At 42.6% G+C, this 22150-nt stretch overlaps 1 protein-coding gene and 1 non-coding gene across 2 annotated transcripts; both read right to left on the bottom strand.

The window, feature by feature from the left end:
• Positions 1–637: 637 nt before the first annotated feature.
• Positions 638–21913, bottom strand: PRDX6 (peroxiredoxin 6). Its single transcript, XM_043962988.1, has 5 exons — positions 21692–21913; positions 5950–6106; positions 3732–3878; positions 2925–3071; positions 638–1688 (listed from the first exon to the last, which is right to left on the bottom strand). Exons 1-5 carry the CDS (start codon positions 21784–21786, stop codon positions 1560–1562), a joined length of 675 nt encoding a protein of 224 aa, XP_043818923.1. The 5' UTR covers positions 21787–21913; the 3' UTR covers positions 638–1559.
• Positions 10957–11063, bottom strand: LOC122726876. Its single transcript, XR_006352869.1, has one exon. It is a non-coding gene; the product is annotated as a U6 spliceosomal RNA (small nuclear RNA).
• Positions 21914–22150: the final 237 nt, after the last annotated feature.

The raw sequence follows: 22150 nt of genomic DNA, 5'->3' as shown, positions 1-22150 counted from the left end.
CCTGCCCTGGAGTCAGGAGTACCTGAGTTCAAATCCGGCCTCAGACACTTAACACACACTTACTAGCTGTGTGACCCTGGGCAAGTCACTTAACCCCAATTGCCTCACTAAAAAAAATTTAAAAAACAAAAAATAATAAATATACGTGGAATACTGCTAACAAAAAGACCCCTTTTCCCCAGCAACTGTTGAGTTTATACAGTATCAGTAAAAAGTGTTGGGAACTATTCCAGCTGAAGATTTTTAATATGTAATCATTGATTGAAGGTGGAGGGGTGTGTGTGTGTGTGTGTCTCACTTCTCCCCAAATATATTCTTTCTACAAAGACCAAATGGTTGGGTCTTACACCGTATATGAGGAAATAGGCAGCACACTAAGACAAGTTTTATGTTCACAGAACTGGAAGAGATCTCCGACGCCATCTGATTTAGAAATTGAGGTGATTTATAAACAGAAGGTATTAATAAAATTTTTTTTTTTAAAGAAAGGTAGTTGGGTCAGTTTTGCTTAATAGTTTCTTAATTACGAGGGAAGTCACAGCAAGGAGGGGTGGGACTCAAGAAATAACTGGGCTATAAGAACGAAGCCCAAAAGACGTGTGTAGACACATACACCTGAAAGAAGAGGCTTATGACCTAGTTTCAAAAAGCTTTTATTGGTGACTCCCCCAAAGGCAAAAAAATAAAAAAACTGCAGAGACAACATTTTGTAATAAAGAATTAGTATCTTTATCCCCTGCTTTCATCTTCTTATGAACACTGAAGAGCTGTTTTCCATGTCCAGATCCATGACTTGTTTTAAAAAGGCACCTATAATTGTGGCCCTCCACCATTCTATATGTCAGTAGTAGGCATTGTGCTGCCTCAACCACAGACTGTAACAGAATTAGAAAGCTCTTTTGCCCAATCTAACAAAATATTTAAGGTTGTATTCTGCTTCCTTGTTACCTGCTAGAAAAATAAGAATCTCCAAGTTTTTCCTAACCGTGGTTAGAACACTCAACATTTGAAAAAACACACCCCTATCTGAAACACCTGAATTATTACAAGTTGTTGATCATAAATGTAGGGAGGTGAAGCTCAAAACTAGACGTGTTAAACTGTATCCATCCTTGAGTGGATAATTAGAAAAAGGGATGATCTGTCTATTAGGCTGGTTAAAGAGGTCCTTCGTACTCCTGCAGTGAGTGCTCCTAAGAAGCCCCTTTCCCAAATGCCAAACAGCGCTAGGTGGCTGATGATAGAGATTGCAATGAATCTCACAAGCATTGTAGGCCCAAACAGTGCCATCCCAGAGATAGCCAGCAGAGCGCCCAAGAGAGTTCAATGACCCAAGTGATATGCTGGTAAAGGCACGAGTAGAGGAATCACGGGTGACTTTTAGTGCCATTTTAATTTAACAAGCCATTAGTAGACCATCCCAAAGACTCCTGACTTTCATCACCGAAAGATATTTAAATCAATTACTGTAGGAAGACATGATTGGCAGGCTGCTATCTTCTGGTAGAGATCTTCAAGGGAGCCCCAGCTAGACCCCAGCAGGGTCTTGCTGGAGTAGCCTATGGCTGAGGGGTGTACCGTAGGTATTTCTTGCCTGAAGGGAGCTCTTTGGTGAAGACGCCTTTAGTAAAGAGTTTTTTGGCCTCCTCTTCAGAGAGAGTTGGAATAACCATGACACTATCTCCACACTAGAGAAAAAATTGATAAGAAAAGTATTAGTATTTATTGTGATGTCTGGGGTAGAGCTGACAAATTTCTAAAAAAAAAAAAGCTGTCAGCAGCTTATTAAATTTTATAGTAATACAGCAAAATGTAAACTCCCTAAATAAATAAATGGATTTCCTCAAGGGCTGGCTGTTAGATCCCTAGCCCATAGCAGGCAATTAACAAGGATTTTATTGACTTGATCCCCCTCCTACATTCCCTAGGGATTTTAAAAGTGGTCAAAGGGAAAATAGTTTTGCTCCATTATCCTTACTTTGTTGATGCAAATGATGATTTTCTTAAAAGGAAAAGGGAAACTCTTGTTATAAGGATACCACCACAGCATCCACTCAGTGTTTTAACATCTGTTAAGATCTTAAAAACGGTAATTTTTACCAAGAAGAGGACAAAGATATTGAGAAGTTAGTTTTCTTGACTCCAAAGCTAAGGATCAGATCTCCCAGTTTTCAGACTGCACTAAACACAGATCAAAAGTTCCAATCCTGTCTCTGAGGATCAGACCCCACAGGACCTTGGACAAGTTGCCTGATCTCCCTGGCATGAATGCCATGTTTCCTATATCTGTAAGGTGATGATGGGGTTGGACTAGATGGTGCTTGAGGTCCTATCTAGCTCTACATATTTTGTATACATATTCTCTTGTTCCTAATGTAGAAGACATTATCAATTACCTATCTTTAAAAAAAACTCCCCAGATGTACAGTGTCCATGCAAGTTTTAGAAATACCCAAGGTTCCATTTCTGTGATGTGATTAGCAATGGAAAAGTGTACATCTTTAAAAGACTGAACCTGAATGTAAAAGGTTTCGTGATATTTCAAATGCTTGGAATTGGGGGTAACGGGTGGGTATGTATGTATGTATGTAAAAACAGAAAACTGTACACACAAGTATGTATGTGTATGGATGCACATGTGTGTGTTGCATTCCCTGTAGTAGAGAACTCAGGGAGGAAACTCCTCCCACCAACCGTTTTTTTCAGACACTCTAGAGTTATTAAGGGGCATGGAGAGATTAGGTGATTTGTCCAGGGTCATAGAGTCTGTATGGATCAGAGGTGGGGCTTGAACCCAGGTTTTCCTGATGGCAAAGTCTGCTCTCTTGGTACTACAATAAGCTCTCCTCTTTCAGGTACTGATTTACACTGGTCTTATTCCATTTGGGCAGGCAGACATTTAGTTCTTCCTTCATATGCCTTACTTTCCAGTCGACAGGAGTAGCAACCTTCTTGTATGCTGTCAACTGAAGGGAATCAACCACTCTGAGGATCTCATCAAAGTTCCTGCCAGTTGTTGCTGGGTAGAGGATAGAAAGCTTCAACTTCTTATCTGGGCCGAAAATAAATACCTGCAAAACACAGAAAAGTGTAAGGTGAGCCCTTGCAGCAAAGATGCTGGAGTCTATCTGTACAGATGCTCCAGAACACAGGTTTGGGTGATCGATCTCATTTTTATTTCCATGGATGGATTAAGTTCCTATGGGATGTCCTTCCTGACTCCCCCTAGTTGGTCAAGTCTCCCCTCCTCTTCCAAGTTATGGATATCGCTACTAACAGCTCAAAGAGCTCAAAGAGACCTGAGAGGCCACTGAGTCCAATCTCTCATTTTACAGATTCAGAAACTGAGGCTTGGATTCAAATGTGGGTTTTCCTGACCAAGTCAGGCATTATATTCACCGTACCACCCAGCAGCCTCTTTATCTATTTATTCTTAATAAATATCAATCGGCCAATGTACGTTTCAGCCCACTGTAGAATACTAGTCTTTGTATCTCTGGCGCAATAAAAACATGCTGAATAAGGATTCCCAACCCCAAACAGTCCCTCCCCACTCCTCTGGCACCCAACACAGAAGTGGCAAAGAGAATGGAACAACTGACCTCTGAAGCTTGTATTTGATGCTGCTTAATAACACTTCTCTTAAATCAAAGACAAGCAAGCTGCCCGGGAAGAGACCTGCACAAGGATGCTCGTAAAGCATGAGGTTAGGATACGGACATGAAACTCACCACACGAGCTGTCAAAGGCATGCCCTGCCCATCTCGTTCATCTGGGTCTAACATGCCCAACTTGACGGCGAGGTCTCGGTTGTGATCATCAATGATGGGGAAAGGCAGCTTCTCTGTGGGCTCATCTCCATTGTATGCATTAATATCCTGAACAAGGGCAGAAAGTGAACATAAGTCAGATTTGTCCTCTGGATTATCTTAACATTTAAACACTTTCCATAAAGTGAGGAGAGGACAAAGGAACTTCTAACCTTGAACTATGAACCAAGAGCCCTAAAAGGTGGAGGGTGGGTACAGGAACACACTCTAACTACAGTCTAGTTAACCAAGTCAAATTTCTAACAGTCTTCATTTCTGTTTGATCCACACTTTGGACGTCACTTTCACTCCCAAATTCCACCCAGTGAGACCACTCATTCCTAACCACCAGTGAGTGAGCCTTCCCTTGTAACAGAATAAACTTAATCAGTTCAGCAAAACCAACGGACATACAAAAGCTTCTGAGAGCACATGCACTGAGGCTTTTATTCAGTTCCCCCGCCTTCTAAAGAAAGGAAGGGATAGAATTTCTTCAGCTCTTTACCAGAGTCATGCCTGGTTAGTTCAGTTTAATTCTGTGGTTTCATTTCTACTGTTGTAGCTACCACATAAATGAATTTTCTTTTTACTTCAAGCTGTACCAATTCATGTAAGTCTTTCTGTGTTTCTCTGAATTCTTCATATTCTTCCTTTTTTATGATGCAGCAATATTCCATTACATTTATAATATAGTACAACTTTAGTCACTCCCTAATTGATGGGCACCTACTTGTTTCCAGTCCTTTGCTGGCACATAGTTAACACTTAACAGATGTTTGTTGATTGCTACCACAAAATGTGCTAAGATTATATTGTTTTCCATGGGATCTTCCTGTCTTTGACCTGCTTGGGGAATATTGCCTGGGTCAAAGGGCATGGACTTTCTTAAAATAACATTCTCCAAGATACTAGTGCCTTCCTTCCCTCTTAAAAATTACCCTCTAACTATTTTGTCTATATCCATACATATAGGGGTTGACTCTCCTTCTGATAAATTCATAAGGTCCATGAGGGAAAGGATGACTTCATTTTGTTTTTGTAATCCTCAGTGCCTGGCTTGTTTGATCATTTCAACTCAAACTGCTTGCCCTACCATACCAATGTCTAACTTAGACTACAATAAAACCACCAGGTTTACGTGAACAGTTAGTGGGGATTCAGAATATAGTTAGCCTGAATTCAATTCAGTCTAAATAATTTATTTAAGTGCCAAGCATGGCTAAGTATCCTGGTTGCTAAGACAAAAAAGAAAAACAATGATATACTAATTTCTAAGTGAAAATATAAAAGTTATTGTTTTTACAATGTAACTGATTTTATGCTATATTAATTTTATATTGAGTGTATTTGTATCTAAAGCCACCTTACTTATTCTTGAGTTAAGCTGAGGAATTGAACTTTCTCTCTGTTGGTCTAAAGGTATAATTAAAAGAAAAGCTGCTATCTTTCACATCAATAGCCTCTGGGATATCTACTTGTGGTGCCTCCCTAAAAGATGAGTGGACTATCTTTAAACAATTAGAGAGATTTTATCTGGTCTAAGGAGACATCCAGTCTGGTAGTTCTGATCCCTAGCAAAGACGACAAGAGGCAGATGGCTCCCATAAAACAATGAGTATTCCTCAATTGTCAATTAGCCTCACCTGAACACCAGCCCACTTTTCCTAGTACAGCCAATTGTAATGCTCCACAACTATCAAGAACCCCTTCACTCGTGTGTCAATAAAGAGGGTCCCCATGTCTCACTGGGGTCACTGGCCTTACTGAGGTGGCCAGTCTGACCTGCATCATTAACACTTAAACACATTACTGTTAATAGATTTTGCTCAGAGTATGTGCCTCAGTTTACCTTTATTGAATTTATTTGAAACAAGTATTTCTAAGTAGAATCCTCTTCAAGCCTACTGTAACAAATACCACATTTTACCTGTCATACCGATTTGCATTGAAAAATTCTCTCAAGTAGTTACTTAAATAGCTCCCTGAAGTCCTATGTTACTAGTAAAACCTGTGAAGATAGTACAAAAGAGCAGAATCTTCTGAGGTTTTCTCATGGGCTTATTTATCAGCTCCAAAACCAGGAAACTATACAACATGTGCAATCAATGTGATATTCAGGCCCAGACTCTTGTTGCCGTACCTTACTCCAGGCAAGATGGTCTTGGACAGAGTCAATGGAAAGGGCAATCATCTTAACATTCCGCTTGGCGAATTCCGGGGCCAGCTTGGCAGCACGGCCCAGCTCTGTTGTGCACACTGGGGTAAAGTCCCGAGGGTGGGAGAAGAGAATGCCCCATCTGGAAGAAACAGAACACAGTATCTGAAGGCACTGAAGGGAAGATGGGATGAAAAGTCCAGGTTTCAAGGTGAGCACTGTATAAGTGCATCTGTAAAGGAGTACATTAACTGCCATGACTTTCTTGAGAGCTGCCTAATTATGCAGGTATCTGAGAAGAACTATATAAGGACGGGCTGTATTGACTAAGGAGCGTAATTGCTGGACAGTTCTTTAGAGTGACCAAGAGTAAACCTAGCTGGATATGCAGAAAATTATTAACTCAAGTAGATCCTGAACTGTTTGGTGGTGGTAGTGGTGGTTTATGGACCTTCAAGACTTATCAGACTTGGGGCAGCTAAGTAGCACAGTGGATAGAGCACCGGTCCTGGAGTCAGGAGGACCTGAGTTCAAATCCAGCCTCAGACACTTAACACTTACTAGCTGTGTGACCCTGGGCAAGTCACTTAACCCCAATTGCCTCACCAAAAAAAAAAAAAAAAAAGACTTATCAAAGACTTACCTGATGGCAGGTTATTAGACTATATATCCTGTTTATGTATGTTCTTTTGGGAGACAACCTTATCTTCAGCGACTCCTCTAACTTTGGTTATGGGGCTCTCAGAATCATCCAGTTTTTGCCTCAGTTTACAACATGTTTACTTCTTGATCCAAAGTATGAGGTTAACAACACTGGGATGCTCACCAAGAGGCTTTCATTTTTAACTATTCTGATGTGGAACTTTTCTTCCATTATACTGAAGCTTAAGTTTTTCTATTTGTCTTTATCAAGATGGGAAATCCAGGAGGTGGGACAGTTATCTTACAGGAAGAATGGCTGGCCTGGAAATCTGGGGCTCTGAGTTTGAATCCTGGTTCTGACATTCATTAGCTGAGTGACCCCGGGCAAATCAGTTTAACCTTTCCAAACTCTATTTCCTCATCAATAAAATGGGGAAAATACTTGAACTGGGCAGCTAGGTGACACAGTGGATAGTGCCTGGCCCGGAGTCAGGAAGACTCATCTTCCTGAGTTAAAATCCAGCCTCAGACACTTCCTAGCTGTGTGACCCTGGGCAAGTCACTTCACCCTGCTTGCCTCAGTTTCCTCATCTGGAAAATGAATGAGAAGGAAATGGCAAACTGCCCAGTATCTCTGCCTAGAAAACCCCACAAGGTGTTGGTCATAAAGAGTAGGACATGACTGAAAACTAACACCTGAACTACTGTCTTCATAGGGTTGTTGTGAGAAGAAGTAATTTAGGGTGCTGACTCAGATGATCTCTATAAGCCCCCTGTCTATCTCTAGACAGGATGTAGAGATCCAATGATTAAGTAACCTTCCAGGGTCCTTTCTAATGAGTATAGTAATAGTACTGAATAATGTTTACTAGGATCTTAGCTCAAGGGAGTTTTTCTTCTAGTGAGTAATCCCTCCTTTTGGGTGGCTAGCTGAATTCTGGGAGATTTAAAAGGAAAATGCTAAATTAGCATAGAGTTTCTCTGTTGAGTATGAACATGGGGCTCCATTATTTCCTTCTAGTGCTCTTCTACATTTTTAGACCATAAAATAACACATAAAAAGGTGACATCAGGTATCAGTGAGATGCCCCAGTTTGCCCTGGCTGGTCACATGCAGACCAGATTCTGTAACACTGATGCATCAATCCCCATTGACAAGTTCATTCATATATAAAGCAATGCTGATACTTTAGCAATACAGTCCATATAAAATAATACCAAACTTCTAATGCCTCTTATGTAAGTGTCACACTTCAGTGACAGCCACTGGCAGCAATATCACCTCGACCTATGAGGCATGAAAACCAAAATTTTTGGTTTATATTTTTTCTCTTTTGTTTCTCACTAAGATAAAGACTAAACAGGAGAAAAATCAGGATTACAATATCTTTCTGCTTTCATAATACTTATAAGCCGAGTTTCAATGGCTAGATCAACCTTGCCTGATAGTATAGCTCAAGTTAAGGAGAACATCAATATTTATCTAGCTACTCTCCCTCCCTGGGAATGCAGTAAACAAACCCAATTAAAAAAAGCAAATTGTAAGATCCTATTCTTAATGACCTAGTTAGCGGCACACAGTGTTCTGTTGTGCACATTAAAAAAAAAAAAAATCACAACCCTGAAATATAAAAGGAGGAGGCCTTAACTAGTAGATGTCTAAGTCTTACACTACAAACCGACACTTCCTCTCTTTGTCCCCTCTTTGCTTGTTTATCATCCTATTTATGAAGAAGAATCACAACTGCAGAGTCTACTGCCCAATGGACATTTCAAACTGTATGTCCCAAAGCCAAATTGAACTCTCCTATGTCTAAAGCTGAACTAAAGGGTCTTTTCCCCAAACCCATCCTGCTTCCAAACTTCTGTTTCTGTAGAAAGTACCATTACCCCTCTCCTTTCCCAGGTTCACAACTTTGCTACCCTTCACTGCACATGACCAGTCTGCTGCCAATGTTGTCATTTCTACCTCCACACAATTTTCACATCCGCTCCTTTTTCTCTCCTCACATGGCCACCATCCTCATTAAGGCCCCCTTACTACTTATTGAAATAAGTTTAACAGATTCTTGGTTGCAAACCTCTCCTTCACACAGCAGCCAAAGTGAGTTTCAGAAAATGCAGGTCTGACCCTGTCACTCCCCTATTGCCTCTAGGTTCAAACGTGAGCTCTTGTTTAGCTTTATTTTATAGACTTTCCCAACCCAGCCCCAATCAACTTTTCCAACATTATGTATTACTCTTGTTCACACATTCTATTATCCAGATAAAATGACCTTGATATTCCTCATCCACGCCACTCTCACCTCCGTCTCTGGCTGTCCCTCACATGCCTAGAATGCACTCATTCCCAAATCACCTCTGCCTCTTTTAAGTTTTTTCTTCTAAAGTGCCACCTTTTTACAGGAAGCCTTTCCTCATTTTCTCAGGTTGCTAAGTGATTCTCTCTCCAACCACCTTACAACAATCATCTCTAAAACATGAATTACTTTCCTGGTTGGGGATACAAAGAAAAGCAAAAATATAGTTCCTGTCCTTAAGGCACTCACATACATACTAATGGGAGAAGATAACTAAAGGTAAGTTCTGTAAAGAGTAAATGGATGAAGGGAAGCTAGGTGGCGCAGTGGATAGAGCACTGGCCCTGGAGTCAGGAGGACCTGAGTTCAAATTCAGCCTCAGACACTTAACACTTACTAGCTGTATGACCCTGGGCAAGTCACTTAACCCCAATTGCCTCACTAAAAAAAAAGAAAAAAAAAAAGTAGATGGATTGCACTTGGGAGGAGAGGGGGAGAAAGGCCTTTTGCACAGGATGGGACTTGAACAGATATTAAAGGAAGCCAGGGAAGCGAAGAGGCAGAGGTGAGGGAGCAGCCTTCTGAACAGGAGATGGGCGTCAAGTGTGAGGAGCAGGCAAGTAAGCTAGTGAGGCTTGGTCATGATATTGTGTAGAGGGGAGTGAAGTATATGAAGACTAGAATGGTAGGAAAGGGCCCGGGAAGGGCTTTAAAGTGGGTTTCCTAAAGAGCGTTTCAAAAGTCTTAATGCAGTATTCAGTTTTAATAGCTAAGACAGCTTTTAACTAGGTTTTTTTTTTTAAATTAGCATCAAGCTTTACTATCTTAAAACTACACTAAGACTTTTGGAACACCACATTTATGTATCTGAGGAGTGAAGATGCTAGACTATAGCCACTGCAAACAGATCAAGTGAGGGGTCTTTAAAGAGAGGGAGAAGACGTGGGTATGTTTGTAGGCAACAGAGAAGGAGCCAGTAGATGGGGAGACATTGAAGGTAAGGAATGGAACCAGGAGGAGGCAATCTGCTGGAAAAGACAGGAAAGAGATGTGATCACAGATACACACATGGTCTCCACTGAGTTTCCACCCGCAGGAAGCTTACATTCAATTGCACGCCCAGCATCTAGTACTTCCTTAATAAATACTAGGCCCCTTTTAGGGGAATTTCTTTTCCTAAGATCATAAATTGAGACAGAAAGATCTTTAGGTGCTGTTTTGCCTGAGTATTCTCATTTGAAAGGTGAATAAGCTTGCCCAGAGAGGGTAAGTAACTCATCCAAGGTTAAACAAGTAATAAATAGCAGAGCAAGGATTCAAATCTAAATATCAATCAATAAGCATTAATTATGTACATATTATATACCAGGCACCAAGCAGAGGAAGACAACTGTAAATGTAAAGCATGTACAAGGTGGTGTGTGTGTGTGTATGTGTGTGCATGCTCACGCCCTCATGTGCACATGCAGAGGGGATAGAGAATGTCATGTTTGAGTAAGAGCAAATCGCCTGTCAGGTTGGAATGGAGAGAGGAGTAATGTGTAAGGAGTTTGGAGTCAGGCTGAGAAAGGCTTAAAATGCTCAACAAAGGATTTGGTATTTTATTCTACAGCAGGGGGTTGTGAATTCATTTAAAAACCACTTCAATAAAATTGTTTTCCTTTTCAGTTCCTTGTAAAGCCATTATTAAGAAAAGATACATAGATGGTCAGACTTTGTTTTTAGGACTATCGCTCTATTGATGACCATATAAAGAGGAAGAACCTGGAGCCAAGGAACCCACCCAGGAGGCCCTATAAATAATGGAAGTGAGAGGTGAAGTGAGGAGGTGGTGTGAGCACTGAGTTCAGTGAAAAGAATCGAAGTGGCAGATGCCACGGAGGTAGAATGGAGAAAGACTTGGCAGCAGATGGAATGAGCAGTGATGAAAGATGATTCACAGGACTGTGAAAGGAACATGGGAACTGGATTCAGGAACAGCTTTCAATTTCTTCCTGTTCTACCTTGATCGAGTCACTGGACTTCTCTGGGTTTTGGTTTTCTTTTTTTTTTAAATATGGAACGCTTCACGAATTTGCTTGTCATCCTTGTGCAGGGGCCATGCTAATCTTCTCTGTATCTTTCCAATTTTAGTATATGTGCTGCCGAAGCGAGCACGGGTCTGGGTTTTCTTACCCATAAAGAGAGGGGTCTGGACTACCTGCCTTGTAAAGTCCTTCCAACTCTAAATCGATGTTCCTGTGACTGAAGATTAGAAACCTCCGTGACTGTAAGGGTGGTGGTACCTTCTGAAAAAGGGGAGATGAGAAAGGTGGATGTGGGGAGTATTTTGTTATTGTTATTTTGGGTACCAATCGAAATTCCTAAGGGGCATCCCTTTGGAAATGTCTAATAGGCAGCTGGTGATATTGGACTGGAGCTTAAGAAAGGGGCTAAGACTCAAGATATAGATGGAGGAGTGGGGATCATTGAACGCATAGGAGATGATGAGATCACTGAGAAGAGGGTCTAAGCCAGAACCCTGGGGGCACACATGCAGATAGTGGACAGGACAGGACACCACACGAATGAAGAGACAAGCAGAGGAAACAGAAAAGCAGCAGCCAGACACAAAGGATGAGAACCAAGAAAGAAGGGTTGGGGAAAGCTTAGAGGAGAGAGTGGTCATCAATATCAAATGCTGCAGAGCCGTCAAGGATGAGGACGAAGGAAGAGTATTATTAGAATAATATTTTTTAAATGCAAAGAAAAAATCTCAAATATCGAAACTCATTTAGAGAGCAAGGTGGGGGGTAGGAGGAGCCAGGATAGGGCATTCTAAGGACAAGGAAACTAGAAGCAGGCCACAGACAACTTGGGAGCCTTTGGGCAAAAAAGCCTCCTGCTACAGAGCTGACACAGAATACCAAGCCGCTTCCCAGAAGTGAAACTAGCCCTGAATTGATAGAAGGATGGCTGCTTTTAATACTCAGTGTTAGGATAGAGAAGATTTTGCTGAGTCACATTAGGGAACTATTTGTAAACTGTTTCACAACCTCACCTACTTGGCTGACTGTTTTCCATCCCAGTGGCCAGGCTCCTCCCAAGCCTTTTTTAAAAACCCTTGTACAACTTTTTACAATGAGGCTATTTTCGCCATCAACCTGGGCATTCCTCCCTCCTCTTTGAACAAACAATTGAACTTCTTTTAAGGAAGAACAAGGCGAAAGAATCTTTCCACCCCAGACCATTTTCAGCGTGCATCAATAGAAATGCTGCTGTTGCCACCACCACAACCAACAATCAGCATTACAGAAAATGAGTGATAGCTGCAAATACATCTCCCAAATCAGTGCTTTGGTTGATAAGACAGATTAAACAAACACAAGCCATCTATAGAAAGACAAATTTAAAATGTATTAAAATGGCTGTGTACTAAAAATCAACAGTGAGGGGAAGAAACAAACAAGCTCAAATTGCTTTCCACTGTAGCCCCCTCAAAACCTTCCCCACCCTCTCCATCATCAACCTCAAGGATTAGAGAAAGGGGGGTAGCTAGGTGGTGCAGTGGATAAAGCACTGGCCTTGGATTCAGGAGGACCTGAGTTCAAATCCAGCCCCAGACACTTGACACTTACTAGCTGTGTGACCCTGGGCAAGTCACTTAACCCCAATTGCCTCACCCCCCCCAAAAAAAAAAGGGGGCAGCTAGGTGGCGCAGTGGATAGAGCACCAGCCCTGGAGTCAGGAGTACCTGAGTTCAAATCCGGCCTCAGACACTTAACACTTACTAGCTGTGTGACCCTGGGCAAGTCACTTAACCCCAAATGCCTCACTTAAAAAAAAAAAAAAGGATTAGAGAAAGGAGGAATGACTTTTCAATCAGTCCACAGGAATGTTACTAAAAGCCTACTACGTTCATGTGGCAGGCACCCAGCTCAGCACTGGGGAGACAAACAAAGTGGTAAAAGCCAGTCCTGCTGTGTAGAAGTTCCCAGTCCAATGGAGGGAAAACAGCATGCAGAACAGTTATACTGTGTATACTTGTTATGTAACCTTGATACAGTATAGTTTATATGGTTTATATTGTTATACCTGGACATAACGCCAGAGGGAAAGTACTAGCATTAAGGAAGACTGAGAAGGGCTGTTTGTGGAAGGGTAGAGATGAGGAGGGAGAGCACTGTCAGCATGGGGACCAGCCAGTGTCACTGGATTCCAGAGTATGAGCAGGAGAGTAAAGTCTAAGAAGTGAAAATGCCTCTGGGAAAGCATCCTTTCAATAAAGGAAATACAGCATTATGTGGAGTAGTATATTTGAACCAACATACACTACTCCCGTAAATATTTTTAGGAACAAACCAAAGGTTCATAGTCTAGTCATAAGGTTCAATGTCATGGGGTTCTCAGAGGTTTTTTTTTTTTTAAACAAATTCTGGATAGCAGTTGTTTCTGTTCTTGTGGTAGATGATTACAGGAGAAGTATTATTTTATGGGTATCACAAGAATGCTTGTACTAATTCATGCTGCTTGAGAAATTATTTGGGAATCAAAGAAGCAGGAAGATGAGTTGATTTTATAATCGGTAATCATTTTCAGTTTCTTACACTGACCTGGATAAAGTAGTAACAAATTAAAAAAAAAACTACAGAAGGTTTCACATGAACATTTCAACAGGACAAACATTAGTTACGTTGCAGAAACTTAAACTTTATATACGTACATTTGTCTTTCATTAAAAAATACGTATGAAAAAGAACTTGATCGACATTAGAAACAAAAAAGCTAATTTTGATGCAAGAGTCTTTTCCAAATACCCTCGATTGAATTTTTCAATTAGAAATGATTCTTAAAATGCCTGCTACAAATTACATTGGTAAAATTAATTAATAATTTTTATGTACAACTGAAAAATTTATCTGGAAAAAACCCCACATCCATAAAAAATGAATTCTTGCTTTAATAGAATACCATTCATTGAGGGGCAGCTAGGTGGCGCAGTGGATAAAGCACTGGCCTTGGATTCAGGAGGACCTGAGTTCAAATCCATCCTCAGACACTTGACACTTAACTAGCTGTAAGACCCTGGGCAAGTCACTTAACCCTCATTGCCCTGCAAAAAAAAAAAAAAAAAAGAATACCATTCATTTCCAAGTCATTAAAATAGATATTAAAGTTATATCACAGAACAAGGATGTGCCTTGTAGAGCATATTTGTGTCTTCTTAATGAGGGAAATTCTTTTTCTATTATATTAATATCCAATTATTAATTAGGATCCAGGCTTTTTATTTCCTTATTTATGGCCCAGGCCTTGTAGGTCAGCCAGTCTGAAGGAGATGGCTGATTGATGATGACTTGTAATCCTTGGGGAACATGCTTCTCAATCTTGGGGGAGGGGAACTCCACCCAAGTAGGAGACTGTACTTCGGTTTAGAGTGTAAACAGAATCTAATCTAGGTGAACTCCTGCCCCAAAGCAATGAGCCCATGCCCTTGCACCTCTCCAATGGAATCTAAGGTGACCAGAGTGGTCTAGGTGGAGATGGACAGCTCTGTTGTGAAGCCCCATTTTCAGCAGGAAAAGCTGAAGACTTTTAACCTACCTCCTTATTAATTGTAGATTTCTCTTGTTGAGTATCCTCTTTTACAAATGTATTTAAAGCATTTAGACTCTCCATGTTTTTATTTATGCTTAAGAGAGAAACCATTACACATCAATTTGATTTTTTAGCTAGCCGAATTATAAATTGATTATCAATTACCCAGGAACTCTCTCTCTTGGGTTCTTAATTCATCATTAACTAGTGATTTATTCAAATCAAATCTGCTCTGCATTTTGCCCAAGGGATTAAGTACAAAACTCCTGTACAGAGTAAGCTTTAAGGAATTCCTCTACCCCCTGGTGCCAGAGGTTGTACGCCAGATGTACAGAGTGTGCTAGCACAGCTAACTACATGTGACTTGAGGCATACCCACATGAGATATCCATTCCACGAGCTATAATGCCTGAAACTTCCACCATTAGCTACTTACTCTCTGTTGACTTATCAAGTCTCCTTCACATACAAGTACCTTACTTGGTTAGGTAACATATTAACCCAATAATAAAAGGTTTACTAAATCAGACGTCACGAAATATCAGCCCAGGGAATGGGACACGGGAGGTAAACTTTGAAAGGTTAAAGGTTGTGAGGTCTAATTTAGGGTGAGGATTAAATTATTTCAACCCTAAAGAGCTGCTTATTCTTTACTGTGCACAGTCAGGCCTCGCCTCCATTTAAACTTTATTCAAACTGGCTCATACATGGTCCTCAATCTCTTCTAACATGACAGGTTGCTGGAAGGCAATAATAGAAACACACACAAAATCTGGGCTTTAAGTTTGCAAAACTCTTTACAATATCATCTCATTTATATATACACATATGATCACATTATATGTTTTGTTGTTAAGTCATTCAGTCATGCCTGTCTCTTTGTGACCCCCACATGGAATTTTTTGGGCAAAGACATTGGAGTACTTTGCCATTTCCTTCTCTAGCTCATTTTCCAGATGAGGAAACTGAGGCAAAAAAAAAAAAAGGGTTAAGTGGCTTGGCTAGGGTCAGTTACTAAGTGTTATGCTGATGGTGCACCAAGTCCTATCCAGAAATGGAGAGGCCTTTGTGAGGGACTGAAATGTCTGCTTCTGGAGGACTAAAGTTGGATAGTCAGCCACCAGAATAATGAACTGTTTCAGCCACAACTCATAAAGATGAAGTTGCGGGGCGCCTAGGTGGCGAAGTGGATAGAGCACCGGCCTTGGAGTCAGGAGTACCTGAGTTCAAATCCGGCCTCAGACGCTTAACACTTACTAGCTGTGTGACCCTGGGCAAGTCACTTAACCCCAATTGCCTCACTAAAAAAAAAAAGTATATAAAAAAAGATGAAGTTGCCATCTAATAAAATGTCTATAACAAAGAGGATAGGCACTCCAAACTTTAACAGGCAACAGACAAAAACTAGAACTTAAAAGCTAAATTAAGGAGCAATCCTTTCTTTTTTTTTTTTTTTTTTTTTAGTGAGGCAATTGGGGTTAAGTGACTTGCCCAGGGTCACACAGCTAGTAAGTGTTATGTGTCTGAGGCCGCATTTGAACTCAGGTCCTCCTGACTCCAGAGCCAGTGCTCTAATCACTGCGCCACCTAGCTGCCCCAGGAGCAATCCTTTCTATGACAAAGCATTATTCCCTTTACACATCTATTCACCAGAGTTTAAATAGTGAGCCCCTCTGAGGCAAGGAGAGTGGTGAGTCTTAAATATATTTTTTTCTTAAGAACAAGAAAAATGAAGTCACGTACCAGAAGGTAGAACATGCAATTTGAAAAAGCAAACAACCACAACATTTAGGAAGGTGAAATATCCTTTGGGCAAAACCCAGCTCAGAGAGACAGGACTAAAGAGCAGACTTGAAGGGATGAGAGCAAAGGAACCAAACACAGCTGAACTTAAAAATTCTGACGGTAGGAACCTGGCATTAGTTGTAGTTGAACATTACTGAATTAGGCAATGGGTCACGGTTATCTTGGGGTGAGATACTATTGGAAAGACTGGTTAGTGGCTTACTATAGTGCCTGACATGTAACAAGTGCTTAACAAATTAAAAAAAATTCATTCAAGGAGTGTTGCATAGTATGTGAGAAGAGGATAGGTGGCCTGTTCTCATGTTTTCATTAAAGGACCTATTAGCCAGAAAAGTCTAGCAAAGTATTTGTGGGACCAAAATTCACTCAATTCTGTGACATGGAGAAAGAAAACAGATGGGGAGGTGGAGGCAGGGAAAGGATAAACTACTTTCCCATCCTGAATTTAAATCTTTGGAGTTTTCCTCTACATTTGCCAGCTATTAGCCTATAGAAAAACCCTATGGACCTAGATTCATCATTGTATTTAGATGTACCTACAGGTGTAGGTGATTTCATTGTATTGGAGGCAGAAGGGACTTGCCCAGAAAAGGGAAATGATGTGCCTAAAGGGTTATAAAAAAAGCAATAAGCAGCAGTTATCATTTGAACTCAGTCCTTCCACTTACAAATCTAGTGCTTTTTCTACCACACCACATTGTTTGCATGATATACATCATCCAGATAAGTACTATCCCCTGGCAGCCCACATTTATACTCACTATAAAATGAATACACACAGAAGTTAATCATTAAGATCAAAAGCATCTTATCTGCAGAGATTGGACTGAAAGAATCCAGGAGCATATTAATTAAAGTAGTGTGCCCACATTAAAAATCCAATTAAAACACAACAAAAACTTCAATTAAATACTTGTGGCTCGTAGAGCGGTTGGGTGGAACAAATAAGTAAAAGGGATAAATAAGTAGAATTTGAAGGAGAGAGCAGGTAATTCAGGTAAAGCTTCCCATGGGAGGTGGTAGCTGAGCTTTAAAGGAAGGTTAGGGCTTATACAGTTAGTAATGAGGAATGTCAACAGACCAGAATGGGCCTCTAACGTGTGCATGGCTGGAGCTGAACAGACCAGGCTAGACACAAGAGAGTCCGGAATCAAAGAGAAGTTTTATTTTTAGAGTGAGGAAAACAGCTTGCAAGCAAGGATACATGTGCCTGGGCCCCACCCCTAGTGGAGAGGCAGGGTGGTGAGATCTCAATACTCATACAATTGGCTGCCCAGTGAGCTGTAGCCCTGACTGACAATGAGAAGTAACAGCAAGAATGTGACAAGTGTGCTTCACTGCAGGACTTTCTGAATTTGTTCTGTGCTTGTCCAGCTCAGAGAATACCTGGTGAATTATGTGGTTTTGCCAGATTGTGAGATCATTCAGAGGGTAATCGCAAAGGATTGTTATTTTATCAAGCTCAGGGCACAGCCTGCTTGCTGAGTCCTAGCTCTGGAAAACAGGGTCTCTTCTAATATTTTGTCACCAGATTGTGGAGTCTGCATTTTATCCTAAAGATGATGGGCAACCCTTGAAGACTTTTTAAGCAGTAGGGTGACATGGGCAGACTTGTGTCATACAAAGATCTTGGCAGCTATAGGAGGTGGATTGGAGAGGGGTTAAGGCTGGAAGCCAGGAGATGAAATACAAGGCTGTTTCAACAGTTTAGGCAACAGGTGTGGAAGAGCTACACTAGGGTGGTGGCTCACCCTCGAGAATGGGGAAGAGGGTGAAGGTAAGGAACAAACAAAACCAGATCCTGTGGCACTTCTTTCTAACTGGCTCTGAAGTGGGATGATGCCACCATCACTTTGGAAACGTTTGCATTTCCAGGTCGCATTCCAGTTCAAGCAACTTCCTTAACTTTAGGTAGGCTATGCAATACCCACTGACATGTGAGAGGTGAAGGGGTGGGGGGAGAAATGGAATACCAGGGGGAAGGAAGGAAGAGAATCTTTCTCAAGGATCTTAGACTTAAGAGCTAGAATAGACATTAGCAGTCACCTGATTCAATCCTCTCATTTTACAGAGGAGCAACTGAGACCCACAGAAGTGAATGGCCGATCATCTAGGAATATGTTTTGCATGACTTCACATGTCTCACAGGCATCAAATTGCCTGCCTTCTCAGTGGGGGTGGGGTGGGCAGTACAGGGAGGAAAAGCTGGAGGAAGGAAAAGAATTTGGAATTCAAAATTTTTAAAAAGAATGAGAAAAAAAAGAAGTGGCTTGCCTAGAAAGTGAATGGCCCAAGATCATCCATCCAGCTAAGTGCCTGAGGCAGGATTTGGAATCAGTCAGGTGGCACCTACTAAGTGCCCACAATGTGCCAAGCACAGTGCAATAAAACCAATGCCTGCTCTCAAGGAGCTCTTCCTCCACTGGGGGAGAAAACACAACAACCATTAAGAAACAAGATGTGTACAAGCTCTATTGGGGAGCAGTCTCAGAAGGAAGGCACTAAGATTAAGGGCTTCTTCTTAGAAGAAGCCACCCCAGGCTTCAGGAAAGGAGACTGAGAAAGAACAGTCAGACAGGTAGAAAGAGAACCAGTAGAGAAGAGTTACAAAGAGGGTATCAAGGAGAAGAGGGTTAACTGACAAGGTCAAACCTATAGAGAGGTCAAAAAGGAGGAGATTAAGGATATCAGACTTGGCAATTAGGAAAGGGCTCTTCAGGTGAGTGAGATGCCAGTAAAAGTGGAGAAACTGGTAGGATTCAGAAGACCAAGCTCTGTGAAAGGTTCTAGAGAGGGTGAGCTGTGGGAGGTCTGAAGAAGACGTGGAGAAGGTGCTGTGGTGAGATAGCTCATCAATTAGGGAGGTCTAAAAGGTATAAAAAAGAGGTGGGTTGATTTGCCACATTAAGGGACCAGTTATTTATGTAAAAAATTCATAGTGGACCCATTTATTATAGTTTCATGATTTTGCTCCAGCTTTGTTCAGCACCAAACGAGCAGAAGCAATGATGGGAGTATTTCAAGGCTGAGGCTAGATCGGTGATAAGATAAGGGTAACAAAGGACAGTGCAGAGTTGAAGTGGTTCACCAAGGGGTCAAAGATGGGGAAGGGAAGAGTGTGTAGCTAGGGAACGGGTGGCTTGGGAAAGAGCTGAAGGGGTAGAAGGATAGGAGGTAATAGTTAAGATGAAGGTTTGGAGTTGCAAGACAGAGGAAGAGGTAGAACAACAAATTGATCAGATAAAGCAATTTGATAGAACATGACCACAGATATATGGAATATCTGCGGGTGATGGTAAGCTCAAGGGTATTTCTCTGTTGGTGTATAGCTGTACTGGAGCAGAGAAGTAGGTCCTGGGAATTGAGTAGAGGACTTGGGAGGTTAGGGTATTTGAATAAGTATCAATAGATATGCTGAAGTTCCTTCCATTCTATGAGGGCTGGAGTTGAGATAAAACTGTTTATTGAGGAAGGAAAGTAACCAGGAGGTACCTAGACAATAAAGAGCTACAAGACTCTGCATTTGGTGGTAGGTAATGACTGGATGAACCTTAAAAGGAAGAGATGTTACTGAGTGATAAGAGAAAGATCCTGGAAGTAGCAATGGGGTTACTCCTTCACTTTCAACTGGAGGAATGAGTAAAAATCTAATCGGTGGGGCAGCTAGGTGGAGCAGTGGATAAAGCACAGGCCTTGGGTTCAGATGTGGCCTCAAGACACTTGACACTTACTAGCTGTGTGACCCTGGGCAAGTCACTTAACCCTCATTGCCTTGCAAAAAAAAAAAAAAAAGAAAATATAATTGGTGTCCTCAGGAGAGAGCCAGGTTTTAGGGAATGCAAGATGGAGGTTCGTTGCAAAGGAAAACTCAAGTCTTCTTGACTCCAAGTTCAGCACAAACTCAACTCCATGGCACCAAGTGGCTGCCTCTTAGATGAGAAAGTGAAGTGACCATGGTAAGAAGCCTTAAGGGCTACACAATTCACATACCCTTGATCGGGAAAATGGAACTTAAGGCCTCAGAAAGTGACACAGGAGAGAACTTTTTTTTTTTTTAAGTGAGGCAATTGGGGTTAAGTGACTTGCCCAGGGTCACACAGCTAGTAAGTGTTAAGTGTCAGAGGCCAGATTTGAACTCAGATACTCCTGACTCCTGGGCCGGTGCTCTATCCATTGTGCCACCTAGCTGCCCCAGGAGAGAACATCTTTGAAATGTATTCACAGGTATGGAGAAAGGATACCATCTAGAGTAATCTTTAACTGTCCTAAAGTCACTAACAAGCCACATCCTGGACAAAGGCATTTTTTAAATCAGGGCAAGGGGTGGGGAGGAGAGTCTAGATAAAGAGGGCCTTAGTCAGTTTCTTGGCAGTTAAAGATTTTTAAATTTATAGTGTGCTCAGATTTTGCAAGAAAAGACAGGATTTCGGTGACTTCACCTTTTACTAACCTGCATAACCTTCCTAACATAGGTGAGGGAAAAAAAAACAACCCAAGAAAGAAAAACTAAGCACTAGGGTCAAAAACATGACCCCAGAACACTGGATCATATACCGAAAGGTCAGCAGCAAAGATCAGCACTTTATATAGGGAGCAAATTCCAGGGCAGAGAGCAGGCAGCACAAATCAAAAATCAAGCCCCAGAGCACCGCCCCCCCCCCACTAGCTCCACACACACTGCCTCTCCAACTACAATCTCAACACGCAAATTTAAATAGTATTAAAACAACAACACCCCCCCCCCACATCCAGAAAGGCCTCGGGCATTTTGGTTAAGTAGGCCTAAGAAGACAATACCTCCCCTCAACCCCCACGAGGCACCCAGGGGTGCACAGATCAGGCGGGAGCTGGGGGGGCCACTCTAGGCAGGACTCTAGGGGGAGGGGAAAGGAATGGGAGACTACTCGTAGGAGCGTGGAGACAGGAGAGAGGCAGGACTAAAGTTGGGGAGACGGAAAGCCGGGCCAGGAGCAAGGCTGGGAAGGAAGGGGGGCAAACTGACGCAGGAGCAGAAGGGTAGGTGAGTTGAGGGGGCAGGAGGTAACCTTTGGGGGGGTCGGGGAGTTGATGATGGGCAGGAGATAAGGGGATGAGGGTTGGGAAGGAGAGCAGGGGCCGGAAGGGGGGGTGGGTAGTTAGGGGAACTGGGGCAGGAGGTAAGAGAGGTCGGTGGTTAGGGGAACTGGGGCAGGAGGTAAGGGAGGGGGTTGGTGGTTAAAGGAGCTGGGGCAGGGGCTAAGGGAGAGGAGATGGTCAGAGGAGCTGGGGCGGGAGGTGGGGGGTGGTAAGGGGGACAGAGGCGGGAAGTAAAGGGGGCAGGGTCAGCGTCCCTCACGCCGGGGCCCCGGGGATGGCCCCCAGACGCCCCTCGCAGAGCTGGGCTAGGCACGAGCTTCACTCACGAGTCTCCGAGGAAATCGTGGAAGCGGATGCGACCGATCGTGGTGTCCGCCTCGAAGTTGGGGGCCTCGTCTCCGAGCAGCAGACCTCCGGGCATGGCGGCGGCGAGGAGCAGGAGGAGGACGGAGGGGACGAGGACGAGGAGGAGGAGCCGCAGACAACGTGGGGGCTCGTTGGTGCCGGGCAGCCGCTCTCTAGGCTGCAAGAAAAGGGGAACCCGACGGGGGCGGGGCCTAACGCGGGGCGGGGCGTGACGTAAGGAAGGGGCAGGGCCTGGCAAAGCTGACACCTTGCCTCAGGAGCCGGGGGAAAGGGGATGGGGCGTGACGTAAGGGAGGAGGCGGGGTCAGAGACTGAGGAGAGTGATGTACAAGAAAGGGCGGAGCCTGAGTGAGAGGAATGGGGCGCGGGGAGAGGGGGCGGGGCCTGGGGAGTTTGTAGCCACTTAAGAGGAAGGGGGG

Source organism: Dromiciops gliroides, chromosome 4, assembly GCF_019393635.1.
Source record: "Dromiciops gliroides isolate mDroGli1 chromosome 4, mDroGli1.pri, whole genome shotgun sequence".
Taxonomy (NCBI): domain Eukaryota; kingdom Metazoa; phylum Chordata; class Mammalia; order Microbiotheria; family Microbiotheriidae; genus Dromiciops; species Dromiciops gliroides.
This window is presented reverse-complemented; position numbering and strand designations above follow the sequence as displayed.

What these genes read in the sequence shown, in the direction of transcription:
- PRDX6 (XM_043962988.1), bottom strand. Translation starts at nt 21,786, where the DNA reads ATGCCCGGAGGTCTGCTGCTCGGAGACGAGGCCCCCAACTTCGAGGCG. An exon ending in ACCATCTTGCCTGGAGTAAG is followed by an intron (nt 3,879 to 5,949) that starts GTACGGCAACAA and finishes GCCCTTGTTCAG; the next exon opens with GATATTAATGCATACAATGG. An exon ending in CTACTCCTGTCGACTGGAAA is followed by an intron (nt 1,689 to 2,924) that starts GTAAGGCATATG and finishes TTTTTTCTCTAG; the next exon opens with TGTGGAGATAGTGTCATGGT.